General features: G+C 45.1%; 1 protein-coding gene across 1 annotated transcript in view; it reads left to right on the top strand.

Annotated features, from left to right (window-relative positions):
• LOC311356320 (protein diaphanous homolog 3-like) overlaps positions 1-19,078 on the top strand; it is a 235,268-nt gene that overhangs the window by 142,028 nt on the left and 74,162 nt on the right. The window contains 2 exon segments of the mRNA XM_084476091.1: positions 2,333-2,496; positions 12,645-12,786. Coding sequence (XP_084332217.1) covers positions 2,333-2,496; positions 12,645-12,786 — 306 coding nt within the window.

The following is a 19,078-nucleotide window of genomic DNA, read 5'->3' as shown; positions in this document are numbered from 1 at the left end:
AGCCCGCATGCGGTGGAGCAGGTGAGGCACCGGAGGTTGTGCAGGTCCGGCTAAGACGGCCACCTTTGTGATGGGCCTGACAGTCGACTCTATGGAGCCCCTCCTTGGGGTCCTCTGCTGGGCTCCCCTAACAGATGTGCTTTTGTATCTCATCCTGTCACAACAGCTGAGCCGTAACAGCATTGTTGGGAAGTAACCTAGCACTCAAACTGTCCATCCTTTTGGAATGCGCCATATCTGTGAATCACAAGTGTGTTGACGTGAGAAGCTGAGAGGTGGGATTTAACCCTATGACCCCCTTCTCCACCATGTTCTTCAAGCATATATGGAGTGAAAACGTGTATTGAATGGATAATGACTGTGGTTTAAGTACAAACAAGTCTCACGAGAAACACGAGAAACACATGATTGCTATTTTTCCCTTCTCAGTAATCTCTGGGGAAGATCTACTTGATGATTAGAAAATCACTTAAATTCTATAAATAAATAAAGGTGTGTACACCTAAGGGCTTATGTCTGTTTACCTCGTGTCGGTGGAGGCAGATTGCTGCTGTAATGGCAGTATAATTACAGCAGAAGAAGAACAAAGCACAGCTCACCTTCTTTAAAGTCATGAGACCGATCTTCATGCTAATACAGTAACTTACAGATAAACGCTATGTTGTTGTCTGAGCTCTGTTGTCGTGCAGGCCGTACCTCAGCCATCGGACTAGCTCTTCTGGCAAGCGAAGGGTCCTGGGTTGAAACGACGAGTGTCCTTGAGCACTCTTAAGCTGAGTTCTAGGCACTGAGAGTAGAGCAACGTTTTTTTTTACGTTTATCGGACACGTGCGCACTAATGGAACGAGCAGCGTTCACTAGTGGCAGCGACACGCTTGAATTCCAGGCTCCCTCTGGAGTGCAACTCAAGTAAATAAGACGATTCAATCAAAATTAAAACAATTAAAGCACAAGTGAAACATGTCCACGCGGTTAATTACAACTAAGCAAGCAATATCCTGCACATGAATATATTTGAGGTGTGTGTGTGTGTGTGTGTGTGTGTGTGTGTGTGTGTGTGTGTGTGTGTGTGTGTGTGTGTGTGTGTGTGTGTGTGTGTGTGTGTGTGTGTGTGTGTGTGTGTGTGTGTGTGTGTGTGTGTGTGTGTGGAACACACGTCACTATTGCCACACAAACCAAATGAATTGCACACACGTTCAGCTCACACACGGAGCCCCGCCGCTGGCCAATGCTTTATTGTGTTTGACCCTTGGCAGGGGAGGTGTCGCGCTTTCTTCCACTGTCACTGGGTGATAACTGGCCGCTGCTGCGGGGACCGCGGGTCACACCGTGGAGCAGCACCAGGGGACGCTCTGTTCTCTTTCACCGTGTGTTTCCCGGAGAAAAAAACAAAACGAGTTGATACTGGTAAAGCGTTGGGGGGGGCGAGGTCCAGAATAGTGGTTAGCAGTGTTTGACTCCCAGCTGAAAGGAACTGGGGTTTAATCCCCTATGTCCGCAGTCTGCCTGTAGAGAGTCCAAAGCCCTACCTGCTTCTTAACGTCATCTCTCATAATTCACTGTTGCTGTGAGTCAAAGTGTTTAAAGAAAATTAGATGGTAAATAGTTAGTGTTGGTGGTTGCTTGGCTTGGATGTTAAATGTATTTCAGTTCATACATTTATTTATTTTTTTTTAAAGAGAACTACATATTTTTTTTCTATTTCCAATATATGTATTGATCCCCTGAGCCTCATAAGACTTTCTCTTTAGTACCACGCTCTCTCTGATCCGCTTCAAAGGCCCCTACACCTTTATACTTCATTATGTGTGCAGAGTTGATCCTGCTTCAAGCTGAATAAAATCAATGGCACCGCTGTACTAAAACTTCATTAGCAAACTTCAACTAGAAGTGTGTCTAGGATTGAGAATCAGCAAACCGAGCCAACAAAAGTGAGGAAAAGGGAGATTATGTTGAAGCACACCAAACCTTTTTCCAAGTTGGGATAAACAACATCCTTTCCTTCTCGTGAACTTCTCATCATTTTTGGTCATCATTTGACTCATCGTCATCTATAGACACTGAAGGCCGCTTGCCGGCCGTATAATAAGTTTCCTTACAATGTAAGTGGAGTTTGTGGGGAATATCATTTTTAATAACTGTCATTATTTGATAGTTTCATTTCTACGTTGTAGTTAGGTGGTTCAAATCACTGTGCGTGGTTCTAAGGTGTTTGGTTCTAAGGCGCTTGTTTCCCAAGCACTGGGTTTGCAGTAAGGTGCTTGGTTTGTTCAGTACGGTGCTCGTATGTGTCCTGGATTGTCCTTGACGCCCTCCCCCCCCGGGTATCACAGCTTTGCCAATCATGCACGGGAGCAGTACGCCAAGCTGGTTGTAATGCAGAGGAACATGGACGCCCAGTACCAGAGCATGGTGCACTTCTTCTCCATCGACCCCAAGAAGACCTCTGTGGAGGAGCTCTTCACTGACCTCAGCAACTTCCGCTCCATGTTCATCGTGAGTTGTGTGTGTGTGTGTGTGTGTTTGTTTGTACGTCCATTTGTGTCAGATGTCTTTTATTTGAGCCGTTGTAGAACATTTTCAACCTTATAAGGTCATTAACCATGACCATAATATAGTGAAGCGAACCAAATTCTACTAATCTATTCATTATTTTTAAATGTCCTTTTGTATACTGACTGAATGTCATGCTGTCAAATTTATCTCTAAGTAAATATATTTAATTTTGATCAGTGTTGCCTGATGCCAGCTGGCACTTTTAAACCAACAGAACAAAGTCAATTGGCCGATTAGGGCTCTTCTTCATCATCGCGACATAACCAGGTCATAAATAGCCTTCGCCCGGGCCTCATTGGTCGAGCCATAACTCCACGTCACCGCTGCGTCGCAGGATGTGAGGTCACGGGGACTGATGTGGGATTAATGCAGTCGTCTAGATGTAAATATCCCATTATCGGTGTCACTAATGACATAATCGATACTGCGTAGCTCTCGCTTGGCAAACTCTTCCCACCGTGGGATTCAGACAATCAATGGTTGAAGTAGGTAACTGCCAAGTCAAAGTCAATTCAGATTTATTCTCTGCTATTTCATCACAAGGACAGCCGCAAAGTCTCAAAGGCTTCCAATGCCGGCAGTCATTCACTGGACACTCAATGTGAAGCAGGAGCCCCCATAGCTGCTCTCTCCTTTTATATTCTAGTCAATACCTCGGTTATCTTTTAGTTTATCCTCTACATACACGGCAGCACTCCTGTCTTGTTATCCACTACTGTATGTAGATATGCTGTACTCTGGTCTCCGGCCCCAACACAGCCCATTCATCTCTGGGCCCAACACAACCCACACATTACCACAGTGGAAAGAGCGGATTCAGGTTGGGAGGCAGGACCACGGGTGTGTGTGTGTGTGTTTGTACTTCTGTGTGTTTGTACGGCTGTGTGTGGGTGTATGATGAACAGGATTATCCCAGCGGGTTGCTGGACTCTGGAGAGTTAACGATTAGCCTAGCGGGTTGCGTCTGGCCCAGGGCTTAGGACTGGCGTGCGCGCTCAAACTGAGGGATTCTCTATGGTTGGACAGCGGTTGATTTTGTCTTAGTACAATCAACCAGTTATATTCAGTGAACGATATTTACACAAAACTACCCCTAAATACTACTAAACACGTCTATAGCTCATACAAAAAAGTTTTTTCTTACAACAAATAAAATCCTTGGACAACAACAACATGGAAATACTATGACTTAAATGACTACTGCTCAAACAGAATAATGTTGCTGCTAAAATGACAACAACGCACCGAGTCAACGGGTCAAGCACTTGACTACGATCAACTTTATCGGCTCTCGGTTTGGTGAGCAGGTTTCTTCTTGTTTAGAAGCGATGGGTTTATGTTTGTGTGTGTGCGCGTGCGTTTGTGTGAATGTGTGCAAGTGTTGAGGTCTAGATTTGTTTCGGTTTGTTTGTTTCATTTCCTCTTTATAATCTAATGCACTTAATGTTCTGGCAGGAGCAGTCTGGCTTTGTGTTTTTTTTTTTGTATTTTTTATTTTTTTGTGAAGGGCTGTTATTTTCCACTTGACTGCTGCAGTCACTACAGCCACACAAATGTCTGTTTTATTTATTTATCTTTCGAAACAGATTTCCTATCCTCTGTTATCCTCACAGGACTATCTGGAGTGTGTGTGTGTGTGTGTGTGTGTGTGTGTGTGTGTGTGTGTGTGTGTGTGTGTGTGTGTGCGTGTGCGTGCGTTTCTGTATGTATATTGAAGGCCAAAAGGGTCAAAACCACGCCTCACTGCAGATGTGTATTCATTCAAATCATTGTAAAATACAGCGTTTAAGCTTTCCTAACACCATATTTAATGCCGTCGTTTTTTTATTCAGCCGTAAAAATAAGCCGTTTTACTAAGTCAAATGAGCTCCTCCTCTTTATTCTAGCAGCCATTAATTATGATCCTTCTTCACCAAATCCACGCTAACCGAAGTGAGACAACACCAGTCCTTTCATGATCTTTCTATCGTTTGCGCTCTGCATTCACTTCACTACACTACACATGATCCGTCTTTACACCTTTTATGACTGTGTTCAGTGTGAATTGAATGTGTTTTATTGTAGGCCTACATTTATTCTTTTTGATGTTCAGTGTGGCTGTTTTAGCAATGGGCAATATTCATTTACCCAATAAAATGAATACCGATGATTGTTAAGGAATGTTTTGTTCACATGAATGCAGCTGCATCCAAATACGTTAAAAAGAAAATCCACATTCAGTCCGGCAGTAGTCGAATATGAAGACTAAACCAATATTATGAGGAGTCAAACAATATATAACGTTCCCCTTACGCATTGAATTTCTTGTGGAGGTTGCTCCTTCAAGATGGAGCTGATATGAATGACATCAATATAACGTTAAGATATTGTACTATTTTAATATATACCGGTAAATGACATTTCTCTTGTCTTATGACTGCTCAGGATGCTTGCAGTTGCTATTCAAATAAGCTATTCAGTCCAATGGCAAAAGCTTAGTGTAAATGAGCCTCCGCTCCGATCGGGTCTTCATAAGAGCCCATAGGTCAAGCCCCGAAAACGAGTCTTCAACACGCAAGAGCACCGTAATGTTGTCCGACCCTCATAATATGGATTTATTCTGCATTTCATTCATATTAGGCTACTGCTGGAGTGATGGATTTTCTACTCTTTTAGTATTTGGATGACACCTAGCGGAAACCCATTTTAATGTAAATGAAGTCATGCAGTAGCCTAGTAGAACTAGACCGCATTCATGTGAATATATATATTTTTAATATTATAAGGTCAATTAATATTGTATGGCGGTAAAACGGCAACAATGAACATCAAGGAGATAAGTTAGGCCTACATAACATTATATTCACATTGAACACAGTCGTGTTCAGAGGAAATATGGATCAATGCGACTTTCTAGGAACTAAACGGAGACAAAATGTGGTGATCTAAGTGTAAATAATGGTTTGTTTTGAACCACTAATACAGTGTATGTTACGGCGTAGCAAAATACAACAGCGTTATAAAGGCTTGATGGACTTAATTTACGTCAATTTAATTGACGTCGTTTTAGAGTACACCTCTAAAATTAGGTTTAGTTTTGACCCTTTTGGCCTTCCATAGTGTGTGTGTGTGTGTGTGTGTGTTTTATTTACTGGGAAGGTTAGTGTTTCTGGGCCTCCGCCCCACAAACACAGGCACACTCTCCTGGTAGCGCCTTGTCTGAGTTTGGTTAGCCAACTCTGCTAACCAAAAAAAAGTTAGCAGAGTTGTCCGTTTTATGAGGTAGTTTAGTTGGGTTTGTAAGCGCAGGTGTATGTGTACACACACACACACACATGTGAGTGTGTGTATTTGTGTGTGTCCGCGGCGTGCTCACTGAGCCGTAGGAGCAGACCCAGGGCCAGGCCGCGAGTCTGACAGGATTCCGATTGAGCGTGTCTAATGGCCGACGTCCAGGAGAGACCTGAGGAGAGAGGAGCACTCGTCCTTTAGGGAACACGCTCTCTCTTCCGCTCTTTTATGCTCTAGCCCTGTCTCTGTGCCTCCCTTTCTCTCTTTTGCTCTCTTTCCGAGAGCACTCCTTGACTCTCGTTCTCTCTCTCTCTCGCTCTCTTGTGCTCCCTCTCGCGCTCTCTCTTTCTGCTTCTTTAGCTCTCTTTCTCGCTCCCTGTTTCCTCACTCTCTCCATCGCTGTCTTTTTGCCTCTTTTTCTCCCTCTCTGTCTCTTTTTCATGATTTTAGCAGTGCAGGAGCACTGTACCTTTGGGGAACTCTCTTTCGCTCCCACTCTCACTTCTCTATCCAGCTCTCTTTCAGCCTCTTTCTTGATCTCTCGCCTTCTCTTTAGCGGCAATGCTATCCATGCCTCTCTCTCTGTACCACCTTCTCTTTATTTCAATTATGCTCTCCCTAGATCTCCCCAACACTCTTTTCAGAAAAAGTTAGCTTTTCTACCTCTTTATCATCATCTCTCGTTTCATCTCCATCGCTCTCTCAAGGTCTGTCTAATTTCACCTCTCTCATGCACTTTCTTTAAAATAAATTTTTCCTCACTATAGATTTTTCTTCACTTTATAGTCATCTTTGTGTCTGCTACTGAGCTCTGCTCCCTTCTTGCTCTCTCAGGTATCTCTCTCACACTGAGCTGGTAAACATGCTCTCTCTCTTTCTCTATAATTGCTCTCTTACTGTGTTTCTATCGGATGCTCCTTAAGCTATTTGTGTATGTCTTTGATTTACTTATTCCCAACAATCCTTGTCCCAAACATTGCATATTTTCATTAATTTCCTAAAAACCTACTAGATGTGGTTCTCTGCTTCTATCTTCCCCTCCTTTCCCTTATTTTCTGTCTCCCTATCCTTCTTCTCTTCCTCTCTCCTTTTCTTCTTCCTTTCCCAGCCTCTCTCCATCTTGCCCCTCTCCTTTCCCCAACCACCTCCTCCTCCTCCTCCTCCTCCACCTGATATAAATCTTCCAACCTGTCTCTCCAGTCTCCTCGTCCAGCAGAGGGATCCGTTACTGGGACCATCTTTGGTGACCTTGGAGGGGTGGAGGTCAACATAAAGAACAGGGCTCAGTGGCCCTGGCTTCTGGCTCTTTAATCTCTCAGAGAAAAACAAATAATGACTCTGACCTTGTGACCATGAGTAGCGATGTCACCGCTCCACTGAACTGCTAATTAGAAAGATCCCACAAATACTAGTACTCGTTTCAAATACTTTGAGCCAATCAACGCCTAAGAGGGTGACGTCCTTGGTTACTGTTCTAAATGAGCCGCTTTTATTCCCAGTGTGTCTGTATCGCGTGTCATTCATTCTAATTAACCCCGGACTATGATCCAGGGCCGACACCTGTGTTTCTCTCCAGGCAGGCAGCTCTGTGTTTATTGAAGCTGAAAGCTCATATTTGACCTAATGTTACACCGCTGCTCCCCCACTCTGTTGGGTGTGAGGTGACCCTTCATTAAACAAACACATCCTGCATTAAGCTCCTGTCCTATTAACTCTCATCAGTCTCCTGGTCACCAAGACTCTGTGGACTCACGTGGTCTGTTGCATGTATAACCAGAGGATGGTTGCTTGCCTGATGTTGAATGAATCAGAGCCGAGTCCCCGCTGCATCGCTTGGGGCTGCTCCGAGCGTTCATCACCGGGTTATTTCACCGTCCATATTTTCTGTGGGGTTGTTTTTTCTTTTTCTTTTCGCTCGTCAACTTATCAAATTACCATAAGCAGCGAGGTTGTTTTCTGAGGCGTCGTGTCATAAATGTAATCAGCACATTGTGCTTGCGAGGGACAGGAGACAGGGTTTGCTTTAGTGTCCTAATGCAATTAGGCCTGGACGTCTCCCCGGTAACTGATGTTGACTGTTTAATGAGAGGAGGGCCGGCAGTGGGCTGCGGGGTGATGGTAGAGGCCATCCCACATTCCTTATTTCATATCAAGCATCCATCACACCTGTCACGAGACCAGCGTCGTTTAGCCCTCTTTTTATTGAGAACGTATCGCGTGCGGCCTCCACTGCCCTTCGCCTCACCGCCTCATTCAATCTGCCACTAATTTCACAGATCGAGGCCCGGTTACGACCACGGCCATTTGTGGATCAGTAGTTGCCATGAGCAACTGCCAGTGCCTGTTCCCTCCAATCAGACTTAATGTTTTCCAGGAGATGGTCTCATTATGAAATAAAATAAAAATGAAGCATTATGGTTATGGTAGATGTGACTCAGTCTCTCTCCAAGACTATCCACACCTTAATATTCTTTTATATTTGCCCTTTCTTTTTTCTCCCTCTCTCCACTTTTTCTTCTGTTAATTCTTCTTTGGAAACTGCTTTTCCTCTCAACCAATCAGCCCTCACATCTTTTGATCTCCTTTCTTCTCCTCTCGTCTTCTCATCTCAACTCTCCCCTATTCTTTCAATTCTTCCAACCTGTCACTCATCCATCAGGAGATGGATGTGGTTCAACCCTGCTCCCTCACTCCACCAAACCTCCTCTCCCTTGCTCATTCTGTCTGCTTGTGGTCCTCCTCCTGCACTCCCCCCCCCCCCCCCCCGTCAGTATGACGACCTCCTACTCGCTTGGCCTCCCCTCTCCAGCGTCACTGCAGCGTTGCAGACTAGCGGTGTGCATTTTCACTTGCTAGCGCCTTAGCTACTTAAGCTTGAGTGACGCTACAACTCTGGGCTAGCTTCGTTACAACCGGGTTACATCAGTGTAAAGTCATGTCTGCATAGCTGGTAATATCTCACTTTCCGCAAAGAGTTAAAAACTCGAGCTAGCACAGAGCTTTTGCATCACTCAAGCTCTGTGCTAGCTATGTTACAGCCAGGTTACATCAGTGTTGGGTCACATCTGTATCGCTGTCAATATCTGTCACTTTTAGCAAAGACTTAAAAACAAGAAAGGCATGTCCTCTCATCATAATGGCTGAAAAACTCTACCACAGTGGGTACAATGCCAACTCGGGTGAAGCGTTGGAACTGTGGTGGCTGGCCTTGCGACTTTATCGCTGTCCATTTAGAGCGAATAAGAAGCGAGCCTCAAAGTGTGTATGTGTGTGTGTCTGTCCGCCTGTGCCTGTGCATTTGTGAGTATGAGTGTGCATGCGTGTGTGTGTGCCGCTGGCAGGACAGGAGTCATCAGCGAGGACGAGTTTCAGGACCACACAGACCTGGTTATGAGGTTGGATATGAAGTCAATAAAAGAGAATCAATGTTCTCCGTCTCCCCCCCCCCCGCTGCCCCACTGCACTCGGCCGCTTCAGACGGAGTCGGCCGTGTCTCCGTCCAGAACCGACACGGTAATATAGATCTAACGAGAGGGTGTCAGGCCACCTCTGATATGACGCCACCTCCCGCTTCGACATCACAAATAACACATGTGTACGTGGGGCCTAAGCCCACCTGTCCAAAAGTGGAAGATGATGAGCATGACGAGATGGATGAAGAGAAGGAGAGACAAAGTGAGAAAGCGCCAGAGGCAGATGGAGGGAGATATGATTGGACGGAGGGAGAGACAGACTCTGCAAGGTGGAGAGAGATATATATGGATAAACAGGGAGATGGATAAGCAGAGCAGGATGGAGAGCGAAAGAGGGGGAGATATATGGAGAGTGGGAGAGAGCTTGAGGTGGAGAGAGGGGGCAATGGACCATGCAGGATGGAGGGATTGAGCTAAATAGAGGGGCAGGGGGAGAGGAGGGAGGAGTCAGACACAGGATAAGAGCCGTCTATTGATTATGATGCAATCATACTAGCACTCTATTAAATCATAGGCAGCCTGTCCCTCTGCCAAGACATAATGGAGCTCTCAGCACCACTTAGCCTAGCGTTAACACCTACGGCCAGTACGGGCCACAGCACCGAAATATCACATCTCCATTAGTGGGGCCTCCTCTCTCCACACCGTCTGTGCTGTGCTCATCAACATTAGCATTAATTTGTCTTGGACAACACACTGTTTTCCTCTTCCAATGCTGTTAACCTCCTCTAAGTTGAGCTCTTTTTACATGTTAACTTGTTCATAATACTGGTAATGAATTGGCTTTCGTTGTGGTGCTTTTATTTGCTTGTTGAAGAAGAGCTGGCGTCGCGCTCGTTGAGACTAATTTTGAAAACCCCAAAAAGTGAACGTCACAATCAGTGCTAGGGGGAGGACATTTCAATTGACTGTTTTCTTATGGCAGTATCCACACCAATGCGGGACTTTGGTGCAGAGAGAAATCATGTGTCCAAGCTTTTGCGGGTTCCCGTCTGCTGGCTGACCAATGAAATGCTTTGTTTGTGCTAGACTTTCACAACCGTCCTGATCGATTTGGCGAAGTAGCATAGGTAATCCGGGTGAACTGATCTGGGTTTAGGTAACACAGCTGCGGTACAGATAGGAGAAAAAAGAAAAAAAATAAGAATCTAAAAAAAAGTGGTGCACCATTAGGACGTGAGGCAGAGACATGTCCTCTGAGGAAAGCCTTCAGTGCAAATGTCTGTTTAAACATCGTTGTTCAGTCTATTTCAACCAGATCAAAACTCATTTATGTAACCGCTTTTTGTTTTCATTAAAATTTGATCGCCTTCACTTTGCGAAGAATTATCCGACTAGGGCCAAGGTGCTCTCGCTCTTGTTTGCTCTCTCTCTCTCACTCACTCACTCACTCTCTCACACACACACACACACACACACACACACACACACACACATAGAACTCCTCACATTCAATTCAAGTATCCAACTACGTCCTGCCCACACTTTTTTACACACATTGATCCATCCTGTTTCAACTCTTCAAAGGTTACGCAGTATGATCTGGTTTCTGGGGCACTTTTAGTCGTTATAGTTACCGCTATAGTCGTGTTTGCTAGAGTATTTGATAAGTATCCACTGCGGTAATGCTTGTCTTTGTTGTGAGTGTCAGAGGCAGACTCTACTAAAACCACAAGAAAGAATGATTAATAGAAGGGAATGAATGCATTTTTTGTCTTGGTCTGGAGCTGATTACAGCGAGGTAGGACTCCGAACAACAGGGAGTTGATAAGCTCGGAATTGGATGGAGGTAGATCACTCTGAGACACAAACATAGCATTCAGGCATTATATATATTTTTGCTGTAATCAAGTTGTTAAAACCCAACTGTAGTTGGTGCCTGGAGCTCCTGTTTAAATGAAACGAAAGTCATTTAACTGAAGACTATTAGGACAAAACCTAGGCAGGTATAAAGAGTTGGCTGTTCTTGTGCCTCTACTAGAGATCTCCAGACTGTCCCTCTAGCTGTCTCTCCATCTGTCCCTTTAGCTCTCGCTCCAATACAATTAAAATTAAATTGGAAAGTAACATGTACATTGCCAAACCGATTTTAACAATTAAACAAAAGATAAATAACATTGTAGCCCTAGTAAAATACCCTAGTAAGAAAAAGGAGGTGAGAGAAATCAAAGTGAGATATTTAGTACCAGGGATGCACAAAGGCAGTAGAATATAAATAATTTACAGATGTAAAACAAAAAATACTATACTACAGAATACTACAGATATGTACAGATATTTATAATGTGCAGTTAGGTGCAACTGTCTCTCTCTCCCCTGTCTCGATGTCTCTCTTCCTATTTGTCTTTCCCCTGTCGCTCCCTCACTGTCTCTTTCCCTCCCCTGTCTCTTCGTAGCCGGCTCCAACTTGTCATCTCTGTCAACATTGAGGGCTTCATTCAACATTGTCAGTAAAGACACTGTAGAATGGAGACTCATTATTCTTATGTCTAGCTCAACTGATAGACTACGGTACTAACGCTGCCAGGGTTAGGGGGCTACCCTAATAGTCTGCCTCAGCCAGCCTTTCCAAAGTGAAAGTCTGGCACACAGTGTTGATTAACTGTTTCAAAACAGTCCAGTTGTCAGGAAGACAAGTCTCGATTGACATGCAAGCACGACCAAGCACGGGCCGTACACAATCAACAATGGCTCAGCTGTCTACAGAAAAAAAAAAGGACGTACCGGCTGACTGACTACATTAACCTGTGTCTCAAACAAGCTCTGTTTACGTTTCTGTTAGTGACGATGCTGACAGCCAATGAGAATCACGGTGCACAGCATCACTTGCTCTATGTATCAGACGTTCAGGACGAGTCACGTGATGGAGACGTAGTGCTAATGAACAGAAAAGGCTGAGACTAGGTTGTAGCAAAGATACCATACGACACGCCACCTAGGTAGCGCCCGCGTTCCACCTAGGTGACTTCTTTTGGTGGTGTGAAAAATCGGGGTTTATTGCAAAGGTTTGATAATGAAGATGGTAATGGTTCTCCGCGGCCATCCAGGAGATCTCCTGAGTGCATGTGGAGATGGCTGGTTTAACCTGTGCACATTGTTCAATGTGCAACAGGTGTGCTTAAACCAGCCATCATGAAAACAGACTCCCACGTAGGGGTTCCTACCCCCACGCTCAGAATCGATGTACTCGTCCTATATAAGACACTTTGAATAAAAGCATCGACCAAATGGAATATATTATTAGTTCATCTCCCGTTCCCAACTCATACTGTGACTCACTTCCTGTCCTGAAACTCGCCTGACTTTTGCCTAAGTCTCTCCCCCGCTTTCCCACTCTCCCTACAGCAAGCGCTGAAGGATAACCAGAGGTGCCGGGAATTGGAGGAGAAGCAGCGTCGGGCCCGGCTGGCCCAGGAGAAAGCTGAGCGGGAAAAACTCCAGCGGCAGCAGAAGAAGAAGACTCTGGCGGATGTCAACATGAACTCAGGTACACAACCGCGACCTTCACCCACCCCCAGCCTGACCTCCCTCCTCCCCGACCAACCCGACCCCTTCCTCCCCCACCAACCCCCACCGCCTCCTCCAGCCAACCCCCTCCTCCCCGACCCCCTCCACCCTGACCCTGGCCTTTTTACTGGCTTGTGCATCCTCCTCTATTCGCTATTCAGTCATTTATTAGACTATATAATATTTACCCAAAGTGACTAACAGTTGAATCAGATCCATGCCATTAAGGCGTAAGTAGGTGTTGGACAGTGAATTCAGTTCTTTGTCATTAAGGAGCAGGTAGAGGTTGGACAGTGAATTCAGTTCTTTGTCATTAAGGAGCAGGTAGGGGTTAGACAGTGAATTCAGTTCTTTGTCATTAGGGAGCAGGATGCTCCCTTATTGGGGGTCAGATACCCAAACCCAGTAGTTCTCAAACCGTTTTTACTAATGTACCCCCTTTAAGATATCTTTTTCAGCCAAGTTCTCCTTTAAAATTAGGGTTAGGTGTGATCGGGTTGGTCTGGCTGTTCCAGTCCAGTTCCAACACTGGGGATTAACGGGAATCGAGCTGTGTCTTTGCATAAGCAAACACTAGTCTTAGTGTTTCCTCACCATAAGTCATTCTAACGTCTTAGTAGGAGTAGCAATACAAGTACTACTAGTAGAATCTGTCCACTACTGTTTCTGATTAAATGCTTTGCAATATGACGTAGTTAATTACAACAGAAAGGGTTGTTATAAATTGATGTTTTCCATCGACTTTTGTATTTATGTTAAAAAAATCCCAATGGCACCGCTCCAGTGGCTTGCTATGCCATCACTGAATGCTACATCCATAGCTATTAACATGAATTAGTTACTGTGACATATTTGGTATACATCCATACAGATACTGACCTACGTTTGGCACCTTACAAAAATATTTATACATTACCCACTTGCACACAGGGGATTTAAAGTGGCGATCTCAAAGTTTTCTGTTTCGTTCTCATATGTATAATGCATATGTGTATGTGATTGGGTTGCCTCAAGGCCTTTATAAGCTAGCTAAAGAAGTGAAAACAGCTCTAGATGGATACGTGTGATTGGCCAATGGTTGTTGGAGTGTTTTGTTTGATTGGTGGCTGGCAGGGAGATAATTGTGCAGTAGGCTTGGGCAATCACAGTATTACGGTATACCAGAGTATTAAGTAATACCGAAGGTATTATTAAATTCCGGAAAAATATAGACTTTGCTATTCAATTCATCTTATGAATATATATTTTTTATTATGTGCATATATATTTTGTCCAAGTTTTGAAGCAGGATATATACATCTCTAGGCCAAAATAAAATTGCTGTTGCATTGTGGTTGAGACTGAATGAGTTAAGGTCGCCAGTGATTAGATACTGGTACGTATAAGCAGAGTTCCCCCGCGTCCAACAAGTTTAACAATAGTGACCGCCCGCCTGGAATGTCCTGAAAGAGACATTTATAGCAGCATAGCGATGCTCTGGTGGTTTATTCAAATCATCTCAATAGCAGTTTATGTAGCTTGAAAGTATATATTTTATATTATTAAGTTAGAAAGATGTTAGATATTCAACAGAAATTCACGCTCTGCATTAAAGTGAGTAAAGATGCGATCAACAGTTTGAGTCCCGAGTGTCTAGCGGTGTATATCTGCCAAAGTGACAGGGTTACCAAGCCAAACCATCAGGCAGCAGCACTCCTCTCTGTAGAGCCATTTCTAATAGGCAAATTACAAAGTACCCTGCCCTAAACAATAGAATGCAATTAACCTGGATACGTCTCACGTTTGTAAATGTTGCCAGTGGATTTTAATGGATTTTATTACATTAAAATCACTGTTTTGAAGTGGATGGTTCCAACAGTTCTACAACAGTATAACCAGGTAAAAATCAGTGTTGCCAGTGGAGCTCCAGTGTGGGTGTAACGCAGTTGGACTGTATAAAATACAGGATGAATTGACGTCATATAGACTGTAACAAATACAGGTTAGGTTAACTTCCATATGTTACATTGGTTGAAACTATCGCAGACTTTTAATTAAAATGATTACTCAAGTAGCGCTATACATTGTGATTTGGACCAGATCTCTGGAAGGGCGCTTATTTCCTATCTACTTATTATTCTTTGATTCATAATTACTTAAACCCAGCAAGACTTGTCTTAGTAGGCTAATTGAATATTAGACACACAGAATTGTAAGCAAGACAATGTCACACATGCTAATGACTTCTATCCTCAACTCTTACATTTAGTTCTTTATTTTTGTGTTTGTTTCACAAATACCACCATAGCCCATATACCCTGGTAAAATGAATGTGTAAAAAACTAGATACGGCCCAAGCCTATTGTGCAGAATGATTTGACCAGTCTTACAGTATTTACCTGTTAACGGTTGGTAACAGAGACCATTCTTTAGGAACTCAAGGACACACTTCATTGTCTTTATTTACTTCTTTATTTTTATTCATCAGCATCCTGAGCCCTGGCGCTTCCAATCCAGAGATGTGTTTAATTATACTACCTGCAATAATTAACCATGTTTTCCCGATTAGACTCTTTGTTTTCTCAGGAACGAACCGAGACCAGCAACACATTTTCTATTATCCAACTGGCACTTTGTCATTAATGGATGTTGATCAAAGTGACAATCTGGTGATACGAAATTACCTTGTCATTCTTTTTTTTTTTTTATTCAACTCAATTTACAAGACATGATAATATGGTCTGCACAACGCCGCCGCGCTCCGCCGCGACATAGACATCTGCTCCCCGTCTTCATCAAACAATGACCGTGGCTGTGGCGCGCCACGATAAGACGGCTAGCCAATGCTAAGTCTGTTTAGCAGGCAGGTTCGGCCGTCGCAGCCATGAAGATAAAGGCTGCGGCTTGCCAGGGAGCGGCGTGCCAAGTGCCAGCCCCCCCCCCACCACTCTATCAACAGTACAGCCACCCGGCCCCATGCCAAGCCCTGCAGTCGGCCAGGCGGGAGGAGCTGGCATGGCGTTGCCTAGCGCTATCATCAAGCTAGCCTGACCGGTGCCAGCATGTAGCCTAGCGCTAACATCTAACTAACCAGCATGTAGCCGAATGTTAACATCGAGTTGGCCTGCCCCTGCCAGAAAGTTGCCTCATGCTAAAATGTGACTAACATTACGTGTAGCTTGCTGCTAACGTCTAGGGCAACCGGTATGTAGTCCAGTGCTAACACCTCGTTGCGCTTCCCATGCCAGTGTGCAGCCTTTTTATTTGTGTGTGCGTGTGTTGTTGTTCTTTTATATTACTGGGAGTGTTTTTGTGTTTTAACAATTCATAGGTATGTACACATATTCCCATGTCTGCATGTTTTTTGCTTGTTTTTTTTATTGTCTGGCATATTCGATAGCTGGTAGCTCAGATAAAGCGACAACCTGGGTGTGTGCGTGTGCATGTGTGTGTGTGTGTGTGTGTGTGTGTGTGTTTTGCTCCAGTTAAGTTTTCTGTCTCTCAAAGTAGTTAAAAAGCAGAACAGACTTGAGCCATTAGTTGTCATAGAGGCTTATAGAAAACGGCTAGAGGTAGAAATGTATTTAGATACGCTCAAATCAATTCAAGGCTAACGGGAAACTACTCTGACATCGCCAGGGCATGTTGTTTCCAGCCTTATATGACACACTCATGCATAGAAACACACACACACACACACACACACACACACACACACACACACACACACACACACACACACACACAGTATCTTGAACACGTAGACAGTGGGTTTGTATGAAATATTTCCTTTGGATTTGTATGCTGCAGACTCGGCCACTATTATTCTGCCTGCTCCCCGTTATCTCCCCCTCCCTTTCCCTCTCTCCTTTGCTTTTCTCCCTCCCGTATCTTATGTCTCTCACTGTTGGTCAAACTATCAGAGATGCATAGACACACTGTCTCACGCACACACACACACACACACGCACACGCACACGCGCACACGCACGCGCACACACTGACACAGTATATTTATTAACTAAAGAGCTTTCTCTTTGTTTGTGGTGGAGGATTGTCCAGGATGGAGATTTCGTGTGTAATCATCTGATTACCCATCAATTCCCTAAAAAGCCCAGAGAGACAACAGGCTTGTTATACTGAAGGACATCCCAATGAGAGAGAGATAATGTATGCCAGCACAGGGAGAGAAACCTTATATCCTAGACCAATGGGGACCATGCAGGGTTCTCATTGGTCCCTCACTACTATGCCCGGCAGCAGTACCGTCACAACCATACCGGGCAGCAGCAGCATCACTGCCATGCTGGGCAGCAGCAGCAAGTGCATGAAGGCGTTTGCATAGAGCCCCATATAGGAGGTTATTCAGAGTGTATAGTGTGTTTTCTCTGTGCAAAAGGGGCGTCCTTGTGTCACCTTTACTCCCAGTCTGAGCCAGCAGCGGCCACGTTTGTGCAAGGGACATATGAGAGATTAGAGCGTGATTTAACATCTCTGCCAGCCATGCACTATTAACAGGATCAGAACGAGATAGAAAGATGCATGCCCACTATCAATATTCATCCCTCACTGCATGTAAAGATACATGCCCACTTATAAAGTCCCTGATGCATGTGAAGAAGCTTGCCATACAGGCCAACATATTTACTTTTCAGATCGAAATTGAACAGGACTAACTAATAATCAATCATACATTTCAGATCAATGCTGTGCCATGCAGATTTGCGATATTTCATGCACTGAAAGTGCCTTAGTGTCTCAGCTACGCTCTTTACTGAAGTGATGGATTTCTTAAGCGACAGAAGGTGTATTGACACATCAGTAGACTGGTCATCTATACTTCTGGCTACTGAAAGGACTCTGCTGAGCCTCCCTCCTGTCCTGCCCCCCCCCCCCCGGTCCACCCTGCTGCCCTGGGGTAGAGGCCGAGCGTCCGGGCCAGGCCTATGCGCTGGCCTCCACCGGGCTGTGCTGGGGTAGGGCCTCAGTGTCCTGGCCTCCGGCTCTGAGACCAGGAGTAGAGGCTGCATGCGCCTCAGGTTGAGAATCGCAGAACTTTTGTTTCCATTTTTTTTTTTGGGTCACCCAGTCCCAGATAATGTCAGCGGTGAAACATTCATATCATACATATTATATACGTGTATATAATACCGTATTATATATTATTATATATGGGCATAATGAATTGTCAATTGCATAATGAAATGACTTATTGAATTGCAAATTGCATTGCCATTTGAATTTTGCTACATATCTGCTTCCGTAGTATGATACCAATTCTTTGTTGCTATGTTAAGCTAGGAGAAAGAAGCTAACGTTGCTAGTTGTCACCGAAACAGTCAACAAAGCAAGAAGAACCAGCAGGTTTGTTTTTTTTTGTTCAGCATTTAAGTGCTTCATTCTGGTGCTCCCCAGCGCCACGCCAGTGTGTCTCTGCCAGAATAAAAAGACGCTTTGTGGTCACAGGACCTAAGTGTCCTTTGCCAGGCATGTGTACCCCCCTCCCCCATGCTCTGCTGGGCTAGAGGCAGGATGTCCAGGCCTCCAGCCTCCCGACCAGGTGGACATGTAAACCCGGCAGATGGAGTGCACCGCAGGGAGCCGTGTGAGTGATTAAATGGGCGGTGATGGAGGTGGAGCTGCAGTCAGGGTGATAACAATAGGCTGGGCTCCCTCTCCTCTTTTCTCCGACCCTCTCGTTCCATCCCTTTGTTCCTCTACCTCGGTCCTTCTCCCTGTCGTTCTTCCATCCCTCTCCCTTCAGCCCTATGTTCTCTCACTCCAGCCTCTCCAAACCTTCCCTCCCTCTGGTCGCTCCCCCTGAGATCTCTCCTTCCGTCCCTCCACCTTCATCCCTCTGTCCCTCTACCTTCTTCACTCTCCCTCTGTTCCTCCCGCACCACTCGGCCCCTCTGTCCCTCTCCCTCTGTCCCTCTCTCTGTCCTTCTCCCTCCGTCCCTCTCTCTCTGTCCTTCTCCCTCCGTCCCTCTCCCTCTGTCCCTCTCCCTCTGTCCCTCTGTCCCTCTCCCTCCATTCCTCTGTCCCTCTCCCTCTGTCCCTCTGTCCCTCTCCCTCCATCCCTCTCCCTCTGTCCCTCTGTCCCTCTCCCTCCATCCCTCTCCCTCTGTCCCTCTCCCTCCGTTCCTGTCCCTCTCCCTCCATCCCTCTCCCTCTGTCCCTCTCCCTCAGTCCTTCTTCCTCTGACCTTCTCCCTCTGTCCCTCTCCCTCTGTCCCTCTCCCTCTGTCCCTCTCCTTCTGTCCCTGTCCCTCTCCCTCTGTCCCTCTCCCTCTG

Source organism: Micromesistius poutassou (assembly GCF_964030765.1).
Source record: "Micromesistius poutassou genome assembly, chromosome: 12".
Classification (NCBI taxonomy): Eukaryota; Metazoa; Chordata; class Actinopteri; order Gadiformes; family Gadidae; genus Micromesistius; species Micromesistius poutassou.
Note: the sequence above shows the minus strand (reverse complement) of the source record. Positions and strands in the feature narration are given on the sequence as shown.